Source organism: Meriones unguiculatus, chromosome 1 (genome assembly GCF_030254825.1).
Source record: "Meriones unguiculatus strain TT.TT164.6M chromosome 1, Bangor_MerUng_6.1, whole genome shotgun sequence".
NCBI classification, from domain to species: domain Eukaryota; kingdom Metazoa; phylum Chordata; class Mammalia; order Rodentia; family Muridae; genus Meriones; species Meriones unguiculatus.
The window spans coordinates 23,151,413-23,165,876 of record NC_083349.1 but is presented as its reverse complement, the minus strand read 5'-3'; the positions used below and the strand labels follow the sequence as shown (position 1 = coordinate 23,165,876).

At 50.4% G+C, this 14,464-nt stretch overlaps 1 protein-coding gene across 3 annotated transcripts; it reads left to right on the top strand.

Moving 5' to 3' along the window:
• The first annotated feature begins 1,967 nt into the window (after positions 1-1,967).
• On the top strand, positions 1,968-14,067 carry Ankrd13d (ankyrin repeat domain 13D). Of its 3 annotated transcripts, XM_021656197.2 has the most exons (15): positions 2,002-2,350; positions 2,911-3,046; positions 3,164-3,288; positions 4,013-4,058; positions 4,141-4,284; positions 4,513-4,702; positions 10,538-10,604; positions 10,991-11,072; positions 11,278-11,339; positions 11,428-11,558; positions 12,526-12,683; positions 12,789-12,905; positions 12,984-13,147; positions 13,228-13,319; positions 13,568-14,067. In XM_021656197.2, exons 1-15 carry the CDS (start codon positions 2,261-2,263, stop codon positions 13,779-13,781), a joined length of 1,818 nt encoding a protein of 605 aa, XP_021511872.1. In that variant the 5' UTR covers positions 2,002-2,260; the 3' UTR covers positions 13,782-14,067. The 3 variants fall into 3 exon arrangements, with proteins under 3 accessions (XP_021511873.1, XP_021511871.1, XP_021511872.1); XM_021656198.2 differs by having other exon boundaries at positions 1,968-2,350; positions 4,141-4,194; positions 12,789-13,147; XM_021656196.2 differs by having other exon boundaries at positions 1,980-2,350; positions 12,789-13,147.
• Positions 14,068-14,464: the final 397 nt, after the last annotated feature.

The window sequence follows — 14,464 nt, the reverse complement described above, 5'->3', positions numbered from 1 at the left end:
AACATGGAGCATATGAGGGAGGCCAATGACATTAGTCAAGAGGTAAGTTAGAGCTGGCCATGGTGGCACGCATCTTTAATCCTAGCACTTGGGAGGCAGAGGCAGGTGGATCTATGAGCTTGCGGCCAGCCTGGTCTAAGGAGAGTTCCAGAACAGATAGAGCTACTTAGTTAGAGCCTGTCTCAAAAGACAAAACAAGGGGGCTGGAGAGATGGCTCAGAGGTTAAGAGCACTGGCTGGTCTTCCAGAGATCCTGAGTTCAATGCCCAGGAAATTTTTAAAAAAGACGAAAAGGTGGGACAGCCCAGAGCACTGCTGGTCTTGGGGGAGGAAGGGAAGGTGTAGGAAGGTGGATTTCGCTTCTGATACTGCAATGGGTCAGCATGGAATACCTAAGACCAGAGGTGTTCTAGAGGTGGCATCAGGGCGAATGGGAGCAGGCAAGCTGCCAGCCAGGAGAGGCCCGCATGGACAAGAGGGTCACTGTCAGAGAAGTAGGGGCTGATGGAGAAATGCTCAGGCTTCCAGGTTCAGGGTAGAGAGGATATGGGGACATCTCTGAGGAAAGCAGCAGCCAACAGAGCCCATCTGTAGAGCTCTGGACCTTCAGAAGCCTTTGAGCTCCTTTCAAAGTCCAGACATCACAGATGACCTGGCCACACCACTCAAGGTAGGTAGCCTGGGTCCCAGACAGCTATAAACCACCTATTCTCAGGGTGAAAGGGGGTAAACGTGGCGATCAGGCTGCAGAGATGAGGACATCCAAGGGCAGGAAAGAGCCTCGAGTTCGATGGCCTTCCTCCATCACACTAACTCTTACAGATAGGGAGACAGGGCCACCAAGATCCGATAAAGGCATTTGCTGCCAAACCTGACAAAAATGATTCTTGACCCATAAGAATATGAATGTACCATGTCCTGCCCAGTGGCGATTGGTCACTGCCCTGTAACACTGACCAGTTTTGCCCCATCTCCATATGCATTTCAGCAGTTTTGAGTACACTGACCATTTATTTACTTCTTCCTTTTTTTTTATTTTTTATTAATTAGAGAACCAATTCTTAAAAGTTGTTTTTTGACTTCCACACTCATAGGCACCCACACACAAGAATGAATGGATAGTTAATCAAGTGTAAATTTTAAAAATAGGACAGTGGCTCAGGTGTGGAAAGTCTGGTTTACTACCTCAGCACCCAGCAAGACCAGGATCAGAGACCCCCATGATAGGGCTAAAGAGAACCAGGGGCTGGAACTAAGCTGACTGCCTGAACCCTAGATCCTGTGTGTGTGGAAGTGCTGGCCTGATTTCGAAACTCTTCCTTCCCTGTTGGCAGCAAAATGCAGCCTCTGCAAAAGGGACCCATGTGGTGGCCAGTCTCCCACCAGGAAAGCTCTGGTTATTGCCTGGGTGTTCCCAACCCCAGTTCCTGTTGGCTGATTCATTCCAGTGCTCTGGAGGGTTCCCCACTCATGGTGTGATATCTTCCAGGCATCAGGGCCAGGCAGATGATACTTGGGAAAGCTTTGACTGGTCAGCGTTAGGGGCTGCTGGTGGATGCCCATCTCTGGAAGCTAAGCGCCTTGCCTGGGAGGGCAAGATTTCCCACCTCACCCGCATACAAAAGGCCAGTCGGTGCCGGCGGAACCTAGGAGTGGGCTGGGTAGAAAGCCACGTTGTGGGCGAGGGTCTGCAAGAGCAACAGACCAGGGCCCATTGAATACGTATGTGCCAGGGTCCAGCCCCCGCGCTACCGAGCCTCCTAGCTCCCTTCGCGGCCCTTTCCTCCCCTTTCAGACCGCAGAAAAGGGGTCTGCCTAGGACCTGGGGCGCCCCCTGCGGGCACGGGTGGAGCTGCAGCTAGGCCCCGCCCTCCGTAACGCCCCCTACCGACCCTTGCGGCTAGGAAACGAGGTTCTGGCTGTTCCCGGGGCGCGTGTGGTTGCTCTGGAGACTGGACAGCACCCCACACACACTCAGCCCGCCCCAGCGCGCAGGCCTGCAGTGGTTGCCATGGCTGCGGGAGGTGAGGGGGCGCGGAGCTCGACGCCCCGCCCTAGCCCTGTGTAGCCCCGCCCCTAGGGCCCCCGCCCCGCCCTCCCTGCCGCCCTCGCTCTCGCTGCCGCGGCTCCCTGCTAAGGGTCCGCGGGGCTGCAGCTGGTGCAGCTGAGGTGCGGCTCGCGGCGGAGGCGCGGGGGTCGTGCCCGGCGTAGGCCTAGAAGGGCTGGGCGGTTCACTCGGGATGCGGCGCTGAGGCCCAGCATGGCCGGCCTGGGCCCCACCTTCCCGCTGCACCGGCTAGTCTGGGCGAACCGGCACCGCGAACTGGAGGCCGCACTGCACAGCCGCCAGGTGAGGCCCCGCAGGGGATCCGGTTGGTTCCCCCTGCCAGAGGTGTGGAATCCACCCTGCAGCCCACCTGCCCCTACTGTGCTCCGCAGCCGCATTCTGACTCCTTAGGTCCAGCCCTGTCTGAAGCCCAGGTCACCTGCCCTCGAGCTTGAGCCTCTATTTAGCTGCATCTTCCTGCGTTGGGCCTTGCTCTCTGCCTCTGCTCTCTGCCCACCTCGTATTGCATTGAGCCCTGGATTCACTCTCATCACCTCTGAGCTAGACTGAGGACGAAAACCATGCTCTCAGTCCTCAGGCAGTCCAAACTCTTGACATTCTTCACCTGAACCTGCCTCACTAGACTCTGCCACCAGGCCCCCAACTCAATGGGTAGCAGTCCCTTCCCACTGGCTCTCACTGTCCCCTTTACTCTGACATCCCCCAGTCCACACAGGTCACCCTCTTTCTTCTCACTGACCTGGTTACTCTCATTTCCTATCGTAACTCCAGCCCTTTTCAATCCAGTGACCTCCTTGCTTTGGCTCTCTCTTGCCTTGTGTTGAGTGTCCCATCTCCCTCAGCACGACATTGAACAGGAGGATCCCCGAGGGCGGACCCCCCTGGAGCTGGCTGTGTCCTTGGGGAACCTGGAGTCTGTGAGAGTCCTCCTTCGACATAATGCCAACGTGGGCAGGGAGAGCCACCAGGGCTGGGCAGGTACTACACAGGGCAGAGGGTCTTCCCTTGAGACTAGCATCCAGGTTGGTGGGTGGGAGTGAGTTAGGCAGGCGTGGGGCCCCTGGGAGGGCTTCCCCAGCAGTCCTTGGCCTCCAGTTCTGCAGGAGGCAGTCAGCACTGGGGACCCTGAGATGGTGCAGTTGGTGCTCCAGTATCGGGACTTCCAGAGAGCCACACAGAGGTTGGCCGGCATTCCAGAACTGCTCAACAAACTCCGTCAGGTATGGTAGGGCATAGGACAGAAGTGGGGTGTCATAACAGGGGCCACCCTGGTTGGGCCTGGCTTTGGAAGGATACCTAGGCTGTGCAGCGTGCTTTCCCACCATCTGTGTCTTTCCCACCATCTCTGCCAAGGTTCAAGTAAGACATAGAGGATCCCGTGCCCAAGCAGATGAGATTGGGGTCTCTGGAAGGAAGACATTGACCAGCACTGAGGGTCCCTGATATCAGGAATCTCTTGGGCAGAATGGTAGGCCTTGAGCCTCCTAGAGAATGTAAACTTCCAGAAGGGTCACTGAGTAGAGATGGCCTGGACCCTGCAGTGCCTACTTCTGTGTACTCCATCCTAAGCACGCGAAGGACAGAGGCACAGTTGTGCTTCCTCATATCAGGGAAAGTCCAGAAGTCATTGTCCCCATTAGAGATCAGGACTCAGAGACACAGAAAAGACAGAGGCCTTGAAGAGGCCCCCAGTGGGTTGTGGGCCATGTTGAGACTGGCACCAGGCCCCCAGTGCTCATAGTTTCTTTATGTGAAGACCAATTTAGGTTCTGCTTGGGCTCTTTCCTTGGCATGGTTTGTTTGGAGTGGGAGTCTAGCTAGGCCACAGCACTGAAACACAAATTTGTGGGAACCCAAAGAATAGTGGTGAACTGTTAGCCCCAAGGCCTACTAAACTGTGACACCAGGCCACAGGCCCTAACAGGCAGCTCTGATCTTTCTCAGGCCCCTGATTTCTACGTGGAAATGAAATGGGAGTTTACCAGCTGGGGTGAGTGGGGACCAATCAGCTGCCAGAGACTTGGAGTGGGCCACTTGGGGAAGACCCCCATTGACTTTGAGACTCCTTGCAGTACCCCTAGTGTCCAAGATGTGCCCGAGCGATGTATACCGAGTGTGGAAGCAGGGTGAGAGCCTGCGGGTGGACACTAGTCTCTTGGGCTTTGAGCACATGACCTGGCAGCGTGGCCGGAGGAGCTTCATCTTCAGGGGTCAGGGTGAGCGCTGGGGTCCTTGCTGCAGGGAAAAGTGTGCTGGCACCGTCAGACTCTCCAGTGACTCGTGAAGGTGATAGCCTTCTATTTGGGTACCTTCTGAAAGCTGAGGGTGGAGGGGTATCTGGGGGCCGGGGATGTATCTACTTAGCAGCGATTGGCTGAGGATGGCGTACCGGTAGGGCCCGCCACTGATATGTCGCCCTCCTGTGACACCCCGGCGGCTGACAGAGGCGGGAGCCTTGGTGATGGAGGTGGACCATGACCGGCAGGTGGTGCACACAGAAACACTAGGCCCAGCTCTGCACGAACCAGAAGCGCTGCTGGCTGCCATGCGGCCCAGCGAGGAGCACGTGGCCAGCCGTCTCACCTCTCCTATCGTCTCCACCCACCTGGACACTCGCAATGTGGCCTTTGAGAGGTCAGTTGGGGCCCGGTCCACCATGGGTGGAGATGGAGAAGAGATAGAAAAACCCACCTTTGTTAAAAGTTAGGGTCGTACTGTGTAGCCCAGGCTGGTCTTGAACCAGAGACTCTCTTGCCTCCAATCATGCATGTTGGGATTACAGGTGTATGGCATCATGGTCAGTGTAAACCACCACTACTAAGAGCAGAACTACCCTGAGGGTTCCTGACACCTATGGGAGGCTGATCCCGTCTCACTAGGGGCTGCTTAGATCGGGGAGCAGGGGTTACTGTGGCTTTTATTAACAAATATTTGCCATCACCACACTTCTTGAACACTTTCTTGTCTCAAGCAGTAAGCCTCTGGCTGCAGTCATCCGTGCGGCACTTAAGAACCCACTGATCCAGTCTCTGTTGCACAGATCTCCCTGTTTGGAATTTGCACATGAGTGGACTTTGAAATACGCTGCTTTTTGTGTGTTTCTTTTACTTTATGGTGTTCTTAAGGTTCACCCAAATTGTAGCTATAGCTTGTAAATCTTCATGTGTTTTTAAGGCTGAATGCGTTGTAAGAACAAACATACCTGGCTGCAGAGATGGCTCAGAGGTTGAGAGCACTGTCTGCTCTTCAGAGGTCCTGAGTTCAATTCCCAGCAACCACATGGTGGCTCACAACCATCTATAATGACATCTGGTGCCCTCTTCTGGCCTGCTGGCTCACATACAGGCAAAGTACTGTATTAAAAAAAAAAAAAGAACAAATATACCATAATTACTTTTTAAAAATTATTCACTTATTATGTATATAATATCTGCATGTATGCTTTCACATCAGAAGAGGGCGCCAGAAGAGGGTATCAGATCATATGATAGATGGATGTAAGCCACCATGTGGTTGCTTTGAATTGAACTCAGGACCTACTGGAAGAACATTTAACCACTGCTCTTAACTGCTGAGCCACCTCTCCAGGCCCTCTGTCTTTCCTTCTTCCTTCCTTCCTTCCTTCCTTCCTTCCTTCCTTCCTTCCTTCTTTCTTTCTTTCTTTCTTTCTTTCTTTCTTTTTCTCGTTATTTCTTTTTTTGGTGTTTTGTTTTGAGACAGTGTTTCTCTCTGTAATGATCCCTGGCTGTCCTAGACTGGCCTTGTAGACCAGGCTGGATTCGAACTCAGAGATCCACCTGCCTCTGCCTCCCTGAATGCTGGGATCACAGGCGTGCACTACCTCACCCAGCTCTCTATTTCTTAATTTACATAATTACATCAATTATACTTTTGGGTTTTTTCTGCTGTTTGCCTATTAGGAATAATCATACTATATACTTTTATATAAGTTTTGTGTGGACGTGTGTTTTCATTTCTCCTGGATTTCATTTCTCTAGCCTTTGAGAGGAACTGCTGGGTTATGTAACAACCCAGTATTTTTTGTTTGATGAAATGCCACACTGTTTACCAAAGGACGTGAACCGGTTTACACTGGTAGCGGCAGGTATGATGGGCCCAGTTTCTCCACATTCTCACTAGTGCTCCTTATTGGTTGTCCTTTGATTTTTGCAGTCCAGCTGGGCTTATGGTTGGGATGTGGCACCTCATAGTGGTTTTGATTGGCATTTCTCTGATGACTAAGGATGCTGAGCATGTTTTTATGTGCAAATTGGGTCATTTTATTCATTTTTATTTTTTTGACAAATGACTATTCCAACTCTTTAGCGACTATGTCTGAGTCAGGTTCTCTTTTTCTTATTGAATTCTTTTTCTTTTCTTTCCTTTTTTTTTTTTTTCTTCTTATTTTTGGTTTGTCAAGACAGAGTTTCTCTGTGTAGCCCTGGCTGTCTTGGAACTCACTCTGTAGAACTCACTCTGTGGCCTCAGACTCAGAGATCTGCCTGTCTCTGCCTCCTGGGTGCTGGGATTGAAAGTGTGTGCCATGCCACACCTGGCGCCACCTCGCCACACCTGGCTTCCTTTACTGTCTTAATACTCTTGCTTTGTAGTATTTTTTTTGTACTTTTTTAACATTTATCTATTTTGTGTTTGTGTGTCTAAGTGTGTGTAGTGACATGCATTCCATGTCATATATGGAAGCCAGAGGACAACGGTTGGGATTTGTTGGTGCTCTCCTTCCACCACCTGGTGATCGGGTTTGGTGGCAGCAGGTGTTTTTACCCAGTGAGCCACTTTGTCAGCTCTGCTTCTGTTTGTTTGTTTGATACAGGGTCTTGCTATGTAGCCGTGGCTGTCCTGGCACTCACCCTGTAGACCAGGCTGGCCTCGAACTCACAGAGATCCGCCTGCCTCTGCCTCCCAAGTGCTAGGACTAAAGGTGTTTGCCACCACCACCTGGCTATTTCTTTAATTTTTGAAAAAATTTAGGTTTATGTGTTTTATTTTATGTGAGAGCATTTTGCTTGCATGTATGTGTGTGAATCACATGTGTGTCTAGTACCCATGGCGGTAGGGAGAGGGAGTTGGAGCCCCTGGAACTAGAATTAAGGATGGTTGTAAACTACCATGTGTGTGCTGGGAATGGAAGCCGGTCCTCTAAAAGAGAAACATGTGCTCTTAACCACTGAGCCATCTCTCCAACCTCTCATTCTTAAAATTTGCCATTTGTTCATTATAAATATAAAAATACAATTCCATATTGGTCACATATACTGGAACAATGCTGTACTCAACTAGATACTTAGCAAACTTCCTATTTTTAAAAAAGATTTTGTTTGTATGACTGCTTGCCTATATGTGTGTGCACCATATGTGTGCACTGCCTGAGGAGGCCACAAGGAGGCGTCAGAGCTTTGGGAGCTGGGATAGGAGGCTTTATAATGGTACCAGGGTCCAAATTCTTGCCCTGTAATAGAGTTAGAAGTGCTCTAACCACTGAGCTGTCTCTCTAGCCCCAATATTTTTACTATATAAAATCATATCTATAAATATAGTTTTTCTTGTTCCTTTTCAATATAGAATCTTTATTTGTTTTGCTTGCCTAGGTTTTCCAGCTAGGACTTCCAGTACAATGTTAATTAGAAGAGGCAGGAGCCTTGCTGTCTCATTACCTAATACTAATTATGAGGTTTCAGGGATACTCTTTATCAAACAAAGAAGTTTGCTTCAATTTCTAATTTGTTGAGGCTTTTTTTTTTTTAATGAAAAAGTGTTGGATTTGTTCAGTGTCTCATTGATATGACCATGTGTTTGTTTTTTTTTTTTTTTTTTTTTTTTTTTTAAGTAATCTTTTGGGGGTGAGAGTTATAGTTCAGTAATAAATGTGTACTTAGCACGTGGAAGACCCTGGATTTGATCCCCGTTGCTACCTTGTCTTAGTGTCCTATCACTATGAAGAGACACTGTGACTACTGCAGCCCCTAAAAAAGGAAGCATTTAATTAGGGGCTGGCTACAGTTTTAGAGGTTTAGTCCATTATCATCATGGCAGGGAGCATGGCCACAGCCTGGCGCTGGAGTAGTAGCAGAGAGTGACATCCTGATTTGCAAGCAGAGAGATTGGTCCTGGTGTGGGCTTTTGAAACCTTAAAGCCCACCCCAGTGACACACTTCCTCCAACAAGGCCACACCTCTTAATCCTTCTCAATAGTGCCACTCCCTGATGACTAAGCATTCATATACGTATGAGCCTCTGGTGGTCATTCGTATTCAAACCAGCACACAGCTAAAGATTTCTGTTCATATGACTTACTACATCAGTTGATTCTTTTGGTATTGAACCAACCTTGCATTCCTGGGATAGTGTTACTTGACTGTGGTATAGAGTTCTTTCTCTCTGTTACTAGATTCTGTTGGCTAATAATTTGCAGAGGATTCTGTCTATATATTTAAAAGAAATCTTGGTCTATGGCCAGCCTGCTTTCCTCTCTTCTTTTTCTTCCTCTCCATAACCAGATCTTTACACCTTTATAGGTTCCTTTTTCTTCCACCCTTCTCTACCCTTTTTCCTCTTCCCTTGCAGCCCCCTAACACTAGATATGAGAGAGAGAAAAGCAGAGAGGAAAGGGGGTGACATTATTGTTTAGACTACTTTTGCCTGATTAGGGACATCAAGCTCCTTGGGGCAAGTTTGTTCTTCACAATTAGAATACCTAAATTTTCTTTCTTTCTTTCTTTCTTTCTTTCTTTCTTTCTTTCTTTCTTTCTTTCTTTCTCTCTCTCTCTTTCTCTCTTTCTTTCTTTCTTTCTTTCTCTCTCTCTCTTTCTCTCTCTCTTTCTTTCTTTCTTTCTTTCTTTCTCTCTCTTTCTCTCTCTCTTTCTCTCTCTCTTTCTTTCTTTCTCTCTTTCTCTCTCTTTCTCTCTCTCTTTCTTTCTTTCTCTCCTTTCTTTCTTTCTCTCTCTCTTTCTCTTTTTCTCTCTCTCTTTCTCTCTCTTTTTCTTTCTCTTTCTCTCTCTTTCTTTCTCTCTCTTTCTCTCTCTTTCTTTCTCTCTTTCTCTCTCTTTCTCTCTTTCTCTCTCTTTCTTTCTTTCTTTCTTTCTTTCTTTCTTTCTTTCTTTCTTTCTTTTTAACAAACCACAAACATCCAACAACCCACCCCTACTCTCAGGGCCCTAGTGTTTATATACTCTCTGAAAAGTCCCCAGAATTCCAAACATCACACAATCATAGAAACTGTCTGCAAAACCATGCCTCTGCTAGAGCATGAAGCAAATAGTCAGCTTCTGTGAAGCGGCTCCATATTCCCACACCTGGAATTAAAATGAAAACATATTCTTATAATTTCTGGTTGTTGTTTTTGTTCAAGATTTATTTACTTATTATTTATACAGTGTTCTGCCTGCACACCAGAAGAGGGCACCAGCTCTCACTATAGATGTTTGTGAGCCACCATGTGGATGCTAGGAATTGACCTCAGGACCTTTGTAAGAACAGCCAGTGTTATTAACATCTGAGCCATCTTTCCAGCCCATTTGTGTTTTTGTTGTTGTTGTTTTATTTCTAATTTTTTTCTGTGTTTTTGTAAAGAAATCAAAATTACAAAATTCACAGTACATCTGTCTTTTTCTGCACTGATGGTAAAACCCAGGGCTTTCATGCACAGCACACAAGCACTCTGCTGCTGAGGCGCATCCAGAATTTGCAGTTTACTTTTCATGTCTTTATCTGTTTTGATATGAGGCAAAATTTGATAGCATCATTCATTTTGTAGAAAAGCTGGTAAATACCTGATACTAATTCTTTTAATGATTGGTAGAATCTTACGGCAAGCCATCAGTCCTGTACTTTTCTCTCAGGGTAGATGATGATGAAGAGAGAAAAAAAAAATCTCCAGACTTGTTATAGATACCTTATTTAGATTTATTTCTTATATTTGTGTGTGTATGTGTGCACACTTGGGAGCCAGAGGCAGAGGATCTCTGAGTTCAAGGCCAGCCTATTCTACATAGCTAGTTCCAAAACAGCTAGGGCTATGCAAGAGAGACCCTGTCTCAAACCACAATGAGAGATACACAAGAACAGAATCATCCCAGACATCCTCTCAATAATCAATGTTTTACATTCATGCACAGTTTTTAGCTGAAGCCCAACACCATTATTATACCTAAGAAAATAAATAAAGAATTAAGAGCCAGGCATGCTTTGCATGCCTTTAATCTCAGCACTAGGGAGGCAGAGGCAGGCCAGTCCCTGAGCTATACAGGGAAACCCTGTCTCAGAAAACAAAACAAAACAAGTTGCCTTTTGGTCCTTGGCCCTTGTGCAAATGTTCTAGCTCTCTATTCCTAGTCCAGACTCCTACATGTGCCACCGTGGGAAGGGACCCTGGCAGTTGGGTAGCCAGCTAGGTGAAGGGACTTTTGCTGTGTAATGGGGGTACGGGCCCTCACGGATCCGGTCCTTTTGCAGGAACAAATGTGGCATCTGGGGATGGCGGTCTGAGAAAATAGAGACCGTCAGTGGCTACGAGGCCAAGGTAGGAGGGGCTGCCGGGCTAGTGGACTTAGGGATAGCCTTGTGAGCCCCAACGGCCAAGCTCCTTCACCCCTTCGCACTGTGGAGGGAGAGATGGGATAGTTTTCACTCCAGAAGCCTGACCAACCAAAGGGAATTTCTACGGCCCAGAGTCCCGCTGACCCCTCCCTCCCTAGGCTCTGAGATGAACTAATGGGTGGTTGTCTGTTTTGTTTTTCTTGGCTCTCTAACTACATGTCCCCATTGGTGACGCCTGGGGTTCGGACCCTGCCACCTGCTCTGCTGTGGGAAGAGTTTGTGTGTCTCTGGGAACAGGAGGACTGGGATCCTGGGCTGATGAGACAGGCTCTGAACCCCAAGTTCCCCATGTCTCGCCCTGATCCCCAGGTGTACAGTGCCACCAACGTGGAGCTGGTGACACGCACAAGGACAGAGCACCTCTCTGATCAGGACAAGTTAAGGAACAAAGGTAAACCCAGGTGCGACTGCCGACTGCCTGCCGCCCAGTCATCCTGTGGTCTGGTGCCAGGGCTCAGCAGGCCCAGGCAGGGTGGGAGGACTCCCTCATCCTGCCGAACCCTCTCCCACCCAGCGGGAGGCTCGCAGGCAGAAAGCTTCTGAACACAGGCTGGGAAGTGACCCAGAGGTCCCTCACGGTTCCTCCTTCTTCTCAGCGGGGAAGACTCCTTTCCAGTCCTTCCTGGGGATGGCGCAGCAGCACGCCTCCCACAGCGGGGTGAGCTTGGCTTCCCGGGACAAGCCTGGCTGGGTGGGGCGCTCTCTGGTCATACTGAGGGCTAAATCCTGCCCTGGGGTCTGCTCAGGCTCCGGTGCAGCAAGCAGCCAGCCCCACCAACCCCACAGCCATTTCTGCCGAGGAGTACTTTGACCCCAGCTTCAGCTTGGAGTCGAGAAACATTGGGCGCCCCGTGGAGATGTCCAGCAAAGTACAGAGGTGAGGTCTGGGGGCAGGCGGGGGTGCCATCAGGAGACCGTGAGCACGGCAGAGCCCTGCCACTCATGGAGTGTGTCACAGTGAGGGGTCCGCTCACCCAGTAGGGCTTCTCTCTGGACTGTGCTCCAGAGGGTGGGAGCCATGTCTCTCTTAGCCAGGCTCTGAGAACCTAGCACGCACCTGGCCCAGGGAGCTGGTCATACTCGGTTGCTATCACCAGTGTATTTGCTTTTGCTTACTTGTTTTAGCTTCATGATACAGAGTCCCATTTTGTAGCCCTGGCTTGGAGCCCTTTACGTAGCTCAGGCTAGGCTCCGAGTCAAAACAATCCAAGTAGTGGGATTACACCATTCCTGGCTTGTTTGTCTGTTCAACTCAGTGAGCGTGTGCCAGGGACCAGAGCATGACAGAGTGGGAAGGGCCCACAGCTCTGCTGTTCGCTGGCTTATATCACAAGGAAATAATCTTCCCTTCTGGGAGTCTGTTTTCTTCTCCAGAAAAGCAGAAAGTCAGCCCGATGTGCATGGTCACGGTGAAGATGCTTTGTAGCGGGTCCACGTGCCTCGCCTTGCAGCCTCCTGTGCCTCTGCACAGATATTATTGGAGACGGGACTTAAACCCCAGAGTTCCCAACTCCTGGGCTGTGCTCGACACTCAGACACAGCACTTTTGTGCGTGTGTGTCCAGCACAGTCAAGTGGACAGTGCTGGCTAGTGTTGGACAAAGACCAGGCTATGGACAAGGCCCAGAGAGAAGCCAACAGGGTGGCCACTGCCCCTCCTCATGCAGATCAAAAGAACGGCACAAAGCCATCATCAGCACCACACGGGCCAGGGGCTGGGACTGCTCAGCCTTTAGACGGGGCGGCAGTCAGGAGCTGAATGGGGAGAAGGGCACCACAGGCGGGTGACTAGAAAGGGTAGAGGCACCATGGTCCCTGACCCACTTCCTATGGTTGGCTGGCTAGGTTCAAGGCAACACTGTGGCTAAGTGAGGAGCACCCACTGTCCTTGGGTGACCAGGTGACACCCATCATTGACCTCATGGCCATCAGCAATGCTCATTTTGCCAAGCTGCGGGATTTTATCACTCTGCGCCTCCCACCAGGCTTCCCTGTCAAGATTGGTGAGAGGGCAACCAAGGGGTAACCAGGACTTGGGTGTGACTCCCTCCTCAGGTTTAGGGTTACTGTCGGGTACAAGCAGCTCAAGCCTGGCTCTCTCCTCTCAGAGATTCCCCTCTTCCACGTGCTCAATGCCCGTATCACCTTCAGTAACCTGTGTGGCTGTGACGAGCCTGTGAGCTCAGTGTGGATCCCCACGCCCAGTTCTGCCATTTCTGCTTCAGGTATGGCTGTAGCTTCAGGAGACATGGGTGGCAGGTCAGCCTTGTGGCTGACTGTGACCTCCCTGCTGCCCCGCCCAGGAAGCCCTTTTCCATGTGAGGTGGATCCCACTGTGTTCGAGGTGCCTGAGGGGTACAGCGTGCTAGGTGCTGAACGCAATGAGCCCCTTCGTGATGAAGATGACGACCTGCTGCAGTTTGCCATTCAGCAGAGCCTGCTTGAGGCTGGCACGGAGGCAGAGCAGGTGGGCTGCAGAGGGAAGGTGGGTCATGGCCTCCTTAGCCACAGGCCTGAGGTGACAGTTCTGGGCTCTGGCTATCGCAGGTGACTGTGTGGGAAGCTCTGACCAACACGAGGCCCGGCATACACCCTCCTCCTCAAGTCACAGTGTTTGAAGAGCAGCTTCAGCTAGAGCAGTGAGTCCCTGGGAACTGTGTGTGGGTCCTTGGCTGACTGTCGGTAGGGTAGGTGGGAAGCCCGGGAGATCTGATCCAGGGGCTCCGTACCTTCACATGACAAAATGCTGCTCACCATGAGGAGCGTGAAGGGCCAGAAGAGGGCCTGCTTGTCTCTGTCCCTGACACCTTGTGCTCAAAATTACATGCTCTTGGCTTCTCTCCAAGCCTTCTCACTGGTCTGCTCTCCTTTAACCCTCACCCTGAAGGGCCCTCCAGGAAAGCCTACAGCTGTCCACAGAGTCCAGGGGTCAAGAGTCTCCTCAGAGGACACCTCCATCCCTGGCACCCCCAAGCTTTGAGGAGCAGCTTCGCCTGGCCCTGGAGTTGTCTTCCAGGGAACAGGAGGAACTGGAGCGACGGGGTCAGCAGGAGGAAGAAGATTTGCAGCGGATCCTGCAGCTGTCACTCACAGAACACTGAGCTGCCTGGCCCTGGGAAGGCTCTCCGGGGTCCTTCCTTCTGCCTGCTTTTGTAATTTATTTATTTATAAACTGTCTGCTGCTGAGCTTGGGGTCTGGGGCCCTGGAGGTAGGCTGTCCTTGAGACCACGGTGGAAATAAAGAGAACATCGGCAGTAGGCTTGCTGTCCTCCGTGGGCTGGAACCAAGGGCACACTGGATGGCGGTGCTGCTGAGAGGTGGTGACCGCAGCTCCAGCTCGGAGCCTCTATTTCTATAGCTGTAAAATAAGACCATCCTCTCATTGAGCAGGTGTTCTTCGTTCTTGGAGGTTCTGAGATATCCCTGTATGCTACCCCAACCCCAGGTAGTTCTGCCTGCCGCCCATGCGGCTCTTCCCACAGTGTTGTCCATTCACCTGCTGGGGAGAGGAAAAAGACTGGGTCTTCCAAGCTCCCACCCCCATCTCTGCAGCTCAGTTTCAAATATTTTCTGCCAGAGTGAAACTCTAAGGGGCTCAGCCCTTCCTGGTCATCACTACCGTGGACCTGAGAGGTCTGTATGATTTGGGGACTATTGCTAAGACCCAACCTCATTTCCTCAGAAGCTTGCTGGTCTCTGGTCTCCCAGATCGCCTCAGAGTGAAGACCAAGCAGAAAGGAGAACAAGTTTGGAATGGGATGGTAGATTTAAGTGCCCCCTCCC